The sequence below is a fragment of the Euphorbia lathyris genome, chromosome 4 (genome assembly GCF_963576675.1).
Source record: "Euphorbia lathyris chromosome 4, ddEupLath1.1, whole genome shotgun sequence".
In the NCBI taxonomy this organism is placed as follows: Eukaryota; Viridiplantae; Streptophyta; class Magnoliopsida; order Malpighiales; family Euphorbiaceae; genus Euphorbia; species Euphorbia lathyris.
Window position 1 is genome coordinate 22,512,701 of NC_088913.1, and position 7,179 is coordinate 22,519,879.

A 7,179-nucleotide genomic window follows, 5' to 3' on the forward strand; every position below is an offset into this window, starting at 1 on the left:
TGCTACTTTTTTGCAACCTTGCTTTAAGGTTGTCAAACTTTTATTAATATAAAAAATGTGATTTACTTGATTACTATTGGTGCACATTTTTTATGAGTACCTCTCTCCCTTTCATTATTGGTTTGCAATATTTATAATTAAATAAATTATATATAAAGTAATAATTTGTGGGGTCATTATGGCAACTTTTAGAGTTCCTTACTATTTGAGCATTTTTTAACAAAAGTTGTCAAGAGTGATGCGGATGATTAAGTTAATATCATATTATATTTTAGTATGATATGTTAAGTTTTGGCACTATATAAATCAATCTCTATTGGAGATGCTCTTAGCGTATCAAAAGAAGGTGAGGTGCTAAAACTTTACTTCACGATGGTAGAGGAGATTGTAGCAATGATCCTAATAAAAACAAGAGAAATGGAAAAAAATTCTATCTATTACATGCGTAAGGTGTTGAAAGGAGCAGAACTGGGGTATTCTCTCATCGAGAAGATCTTGCTGATTGACTTTCCTTTTTATATCATCAAGTTTACTGACTTTGATGTCAAAATTTACACCGGGATCCACCCCAATGTAAGTCAACATATCAGAAGAAGTCGAGCATCGAGAAATTGGGTTGGACATAACGTTCAATTTAATTTATAGTAAATTAATTTTCAATTAAATGAACACAAATCTATATCATCTAATAAATAGGAACTAAAAAGAATTTAGAACTGTTTAATTCGGTTATTAGTTGTTTATGATTGTTGATAGATAATAAATATTAATTAATTTTTCTGATAAAATGGTATCTTTCCTGTTCTTACTAAATACTTTTTATCTCTAGTTTGAAATTGAAAAATGAAGAATAGTTTCAAATAATGAAACCAAAAGTGCATTTAATATAGAAAAATGATTCCAATTATATCAAATTTACATTTTATCAATCTAAATTCGTCATGTACGAACACCCTTTTAAAAAGGGAAATTAACTATTTTTTAATTAATAACTGTAATTTGACAAAGTAACAAAAGTAGAAAAAATTTCATCCAATTGACAACATTAAAAAAAGATGGTGAATTTATGTAAATAATCATTAAATCTTGTAATTATGTGATAATATTTTAGTTGTTTGTTGCTGTCTCTGGTTTCTACTCAAGTTGTATAATATGAAATAAGTTCGTAAATAAAGTTGTAAACCTGAATATATTCGAATAAATAAAAGGAATATTTTTCAAATATTAAAGAAAAGCCAAAAGGAATAAGTTACTTTAAACCAATTAAAACTGAATGATTGCAAGTGATTTCTGAGGTTAAAAGTATATTTTTTTTTTAGATTTAATGCATATTTCCACTTTAAATTTGGTAAATTTTGCTTAACATTTCAAAATAACCAATCACATGCATATAATTAGCTTCCGGATCTCCTCGTACAAAACCGTTGATCTATCATCGTTGATAAATAAGATGACATGTGTTTTTCATAGGAAACAAGGAAAGAGCTTAATTTTATTCTGTATCAGACTTTTATAAATAAATTGATTGGCCTAAGAAACATTTATAAATTAGCTTATTCGAACCTCCTACACATAAAATTGTTAATCTAACATTTTTGACAAATGAAGAGACATATTGCTGCAAGAGAAACATTTATAAAAGTCTGATTTTTAATCTGATATTTTGTGTCATAAACAAATGAACCCGTTAAAAAATCGTAACATTTTAACCCTCAACCCAAAACCCGCATAAAACGTATCATATCATGCCATAAATTGCCACCTCAAATTACATTGTCCGCCCATCTCATCACAACGGTAATTTAGTTTCTTTTTGTTAATATAATTTCAGTGAAACATGCTAGGACAGACTAAACATGACTTCAATTTACCATCGAAAATCCCATTGCTCATCCTCTTCCAACTTTTTCATGTTTTCTCTACAAACCACAAGTCAAACCACATAAATCCACAAACATTCAACATTACAAGCATCGGAGATTTACATGGCAGCATCTTGCTGGCTAAGGGCTAAAATTAGCCAGTAAACAAACAACATAGGCATGCAGCAATGAGAATGGCTAACAAACAGGGGAGCAAGATGGATGCGGTTCTCCGTTCTCAAGCTCGGTTCTCAAGATCCAAGCCAAGAAATTGATGTACATACTTATTCAGCTCATAAACAATAATTACTTACTAAAACAAAATTGTCTTGCAATATGAACTCAAAAACTCCATGTATATAATCTAATATCTGAAGTTTGATTGTATTACCCACTAACACCAGATTCATTGATTATACTGCATTTGGAGTGTGTGCCAAAATGATAGCCAAAGCGCTTCAATCAAAGGGAAAAGGTACCGATTGCAGTGTCCACTTGAATTCTCATGTTGCACCATTTGAATTCAACTCAACCTGTAGGATTCGGCAATAGATGAACAGCTTAAAAAAGATATACGAGTTGGCCTGAAATAATATACAGAAATAAAGGGTAAATCTTTCAAGGAACATAGGATAAGTGACAAAAATAACGTTGGTCGAGAATCTCAACTTTAAGTGCCCTAAGCCAGGAGTGACATTTGAGATTAATGCAAATTTCAAGGTCAGAAAGAGTAAAGAAAGCATAAAGCTTTCTGGATGCATCAATACAATTTTGAACACACATGTACGGTCAAGACTTCAGAATGGAATGCTCATTATCTTTGTAGCTCTGGCTTTTAATAACTTAGAAAATACACCATTATCAAAAACTTAGTAAATAACTTAAATCCATCCTTCATTAACCTTCTCTTTCATTCAATCATTTGTTTGACCAGGTATCAATATCACAAACTGGAAAACATCAACACCAATCCTCTCTGTTTTAAATTTCCCTTTTTAACAAATCCCTTCATATTGATAGGCTAAAGAAAATCCAGATTGAATAATCATTATGAAACATCTTGTATTCTTCATGCCACTGCCAGAAACTTTTCAAAAAAGTAAGAACATTTTTACAATTTCAAGATTTGTTAGAAAAGACCTCCCAATGTCTCTGTAGGAGCAGAATCTTTTAAAGACCTATTCTGAATGTTTCTGATCAACTCCCTAGACCTCTAGGAGTTGTTGTTAAGATCAGGGATCAATTAGAATCTACGAACATCAATTGTTTCCAATTCCTCCCATAAATATACTTCGACCAATTATATGCTTCTTGGATTGCATGAAGGAATTTAACCCGGAGTCGCTTAGATGCTTTTGCAATTTCTTTTCCTTAAATTTCTTCAGTTGTGCCTTTCTTTGCTTAAGTATTAGTTGTTGTTTTCTGCCCATTCTCTAATTAAATAAAACCTAAATTGTGGAAAATCAGACCAGCAAACGCTTCTGAGTCAAAAGAGAGTATGTTGGGTCGATCACAAGTGGTCAAGAAAAAGCATCATGAACCAACCTGTTCTTGCAGATCTAGGGACCGTGAGAAGATGAAGGAATCAGGCTCTAGAATTTTCTATCAGAATCCTAAACACATCTGGGATAGAATGCATCAGACTAACTGATTTGGGAACAGGATATTCCAAGGATTCAACGAAAAACAAGCTATGGAAAGCGAAGATCAATTCTAGTCCGCGTGCAGCACAACATGCGACTATAGGCAACAGGAGGGATAAGCATGCACAGAAGATACAATTATCTTGTCTCCGTGGGAAGCCAATGGGTTTGCCAGCTCCCAAATATTCTTCCAGACCATCTTCTTTTTGTTCTCTTAGTTCTCTATTATTTTCTTTTTCCCTACTCAGGAACACTGCCTGCTATGGACGTTATTATTCACAACTTCAAAAGAACTCTGATTTTATTTCTCTTTCTTTCTCTCCAGATCTCTATCTTAATCTCTAATTCCAATCTCATCCACTTGCTTCAGATGTTCAAAGCATAAAAACATTCCGCAGGCTGGTTCTCAATCTGTCCTACATCAGCTTGATACGTTTTCTTGCTGAACATTAATGAAATGACACATCACATGTATATCTAAAACACTTTTATTTTCAAACATCCCCCTAACTACAAAATGGGGGAAAAGTATATGAATTAATTTTTGACACCCCACTAACACAGTCAGAGTTTTACTGTTCTCCTACTAGAGCAATTTGGTGAAGGTGAATCTATGTTCACATACCTAAGTCAATTTAGATATTCAACAAGGAAAAACATTTCTTTGTGCAATCATGTGTCCAAAAATGTAAATAGATTACTCACAGTGAAAGGAGAGTGATTTATACAAAACTAACCTTGGACTTGGAGACCCTGCGTTGATATTCCTATGAAGAATTCGAGCACCACCGGAATCCCCACCATCAATCAACTCTCTCAACCCCAAATTCCCCATTTTCTCCTCTTCTGTATCCTCCTCCTCTTCCTCCTTTATTTCTTTCTTAACTCCACCAGGCATTGCTGACTTCACCTGCAACCTCTCAAAGTAATTCCCATAGATATACTCAGGTGTGTATCCATTCTCTTCATCAAACAGCATAATGTGTCCATGCCATTCCCAAACCCGATAATCCGATCCCTTCTCCTCATGAAACCCAACACAAATATGATGTTCACCAATCGTAACTGCTTGACCTGAGTTAGGTTTCAATGAATCAGCCTTACCCGAGAGGATCAGCCGAATGATTTCCTTCTCAAGCTTGGATTCTTCTTTTGAGAGCTGAGTTCTGTTGTCATCGGAGTTTTCATCATCGGAGTCGTCGGAGAAGCCGTTCGCAGCATCTAAGAGCAAGTCCTCAAGCGACCGAGAAAGCAAAGGGTTGTGAGGAGCATTCGGAGTTCCAATTTGGAGGCGGCCGAGTAGGGTTTGGAGCATGAGATTGTCGAAGTTGGAAGTGTTGGTAAATGAGCTCATGGCGTTGGGGTTTTGGGTTTTAGCTCAAATCGAATTCAATTAAGTACCTGCAAAAATAGATTTTGTATTCACAACTTCCATAAGTATGCACGAAAAGCTACATAGAAGCGGCTGAAATGAACCTGACGAAGCTGAAATTCTACCTTTCCGGTCGCGGTGGCGCGTTATTGGAACAATTGCCGGCAAAAATATCTTCTGCTGGGAAGACGTACTATAATTTATAAGGTCATTGAGTCCTGCATAACGGATTGGCACAAAATGGGAGAGCGAGTAAGAAAGAAAAAAGAAAAACGTTAGGGTTTAGAAGAACTACGTCGTTTAGCCGTCGTTTTTCTTTTTGCGTCTTTTTAAAATCGAAATATTTCGCTATTTTATACGGAAGCATTTATACTTTCAAAAAAGAAAAAAATACGGAAGCATTTATCATTTATCATCATGTTAATCCTTCCTAATTCTAACTTTTTTAAGGATTCAGTTAACCCATCGTGGAACTTTCCCTTTGTGGAACTCTCCTCTTTGTAGAACTTTCAGACCTTGGTGGATCGGCGCCGGCGTGGCTCTAGAAATCAAATTCTTCAAATCAATGGACAGGAAATTAGTGGAGTTATGTAGCAAGCTTTCTTTATCCGACAAAGAAAAGGAAATTACCGAGGTGGAAGAAACTAATTTGGATTGCAACAGTAGCCTGAACCCTAATCGTATCGCTTTGCTCTGCCGAATGCTTTCTCGCAAGCCTCTGAAACTGCGTGCTTTACATGGAGCGCTCTCTGGAATGTGGAAAATTACTGATGATTTCAAGCTAGAGGATGCAGGCAAAGGAACTTTTATCTGTATTTTTGAAAACCCAAGAGACAAAGCATGGGTATTGTTGAATGGCCCCTGGCAGTTCGACAGACAATTGATTCTAATGACAGAAGTACAAGGCTTTGAGCAACCATCAGAGATTGAGATCAACCATTGTTGCTTCTGGGTAAGGATACATGACCTCCCTCTGGACAGAAGGGATCAACGCTCTATCAACTTGGTTGCTAGTAAAATTGGCAAGGTTATTATGATCCAAGAGGAAGATATAGGAACCTTGGGAAGCAGTGTCAGGGTCCATGTGGAGATTGATGTCAATAAGGCACTCGTAAGAGGGACGTACATTCGCAATAGCTTGGGAACATCCTGCTGGGTCTATTTCAGGTATGAAAAACTTCCAAACTTTTGCTATCTATGTGATTTGATTGGGCATGTATTGGATGATTGTGTGAGCAGAGAACAGGAAGATGTAGGGGAAAATTGGCCTTTTGCCCCTTCCCTCAGAGCATCTCCCTTTAAACGCAAATCCTATGGAACATGGAAGGGTCCAAACAAAACAACAACATGGAGTGTAAATCCCAGCAGTAGCCCTAACACACCCATTGATCCCATCTTATCAAGGCGCAAGCTCCAGTTGGATTCGGGTTATAAAGAGCCTATGAAAACAACTAGGGATGATGTTACTCCAATGGCATGCCCCAAGAATGAAAGGATACAGAACATGAGTGGGGAAAAGATAGCCTCGAAGTTACAGCCAGAACTTCCACTGGAAATTGAAGGAAGAGATATTCAGAAGATACAAAGCAATGAGCTAGTGGATATTGATGCTGTTAAGAGAGCTGATGGCGGGGGCTATAGGAAATTCAAAAAATTGGCGCGCTCTCAATGCTCAGGAGATAGTACAGGAAAGGGTGGTGCTGGGGAATTTCAGGAAGGAAAGGGAGGAGAAACAAATCTTAAAAGGCAGAGAAATGAGGAAACGAATGAAGGAATGGAGATAGATGATGAGGGCTTGAGCAAACGCTATCGAAATGATGTTGAGATTGATACCCTGAACTTAATATCGGCGGAGCTTGCCTTGCAAGCCCGCCGACAGCAATGAAAATCTTAAGTTGGAATGTCCAGGGTATGGGCAATCCCTGGACATTCCGCGCCTTCAGTCACATGATGAAGGCTCATGGCCCAGATGTTATGTTCTTGATGGAGACTAGATTGTTACATAGTGAAACAAGCAAGCTGAAACAACTTCTACAAGATTATAATATGTTCATTATTAATGCCAAAGGGAGATCTGGGGGGCTTCTGCTAACATGGAAAAAAGAGATTGATGTATCCATCCAAGGCTTCACAGACCACTGTATTTACTTCGAAGTGAGAGGAACTGATGATCAGGGTCGATGGAGAGGTGTTGGCATCTATGGGTGGCCTATTATGAATCAGAAAATTTTAACTTGGAACCTAATTAGAGAAAATTCCCAAAAGAGTAAGCTCCCTCTCTTGACTTTTGGAGATTTCAACG

The 7,179-nt window shown here is 36.7% G+C and overlaps 1 protein-coding gene across 3 annotated transcripts; it reads right to left on the minus strand.

Moving 5' to 3' along the window:
* Positions 1–1,897: 1,897 nt before the first annotated feature.
* LOC136227509 (uncharacterized) lies at positions 1,898–5,157 on the minus strand. Of its 3 annotated transcripts, none has more exons than XM_066016196.1 (3): positions 4,982–5,157; positions 4,243–4,906; positions 1,898–2,446 (listed from the first exon to the last, which is right to left on the minus strand). In XM_066016196.1, the coding sequence occupies exons 2-3, from the start codon at positions 4,857–4,859 to the stop codon at positions 2,386–2,388; spliced, it is 678 nt and encodes a 225-aa protein (XP_065872268.1). In that variant the 5' UTR covers positions 4,860–4,906; positions 4,982–5,157; the 3' UTR covers positions 1,898–2,385. The 3 variants fall into 3 exon arrangements, with proteins under 3 accessions (XP_065872268.1, XP_065872269.1, XP_065872267.1); XM_066016197.1 differs by having other exon boundaries at positions 1,898–2,395; positions 5,003–5,153; XM_066016195.1 differs by having other exon boundaries at positions 5,003–5,153.
* Between the last annotated feature and the right edge of the window lie 2,022 nt (positions 5,158–7,179).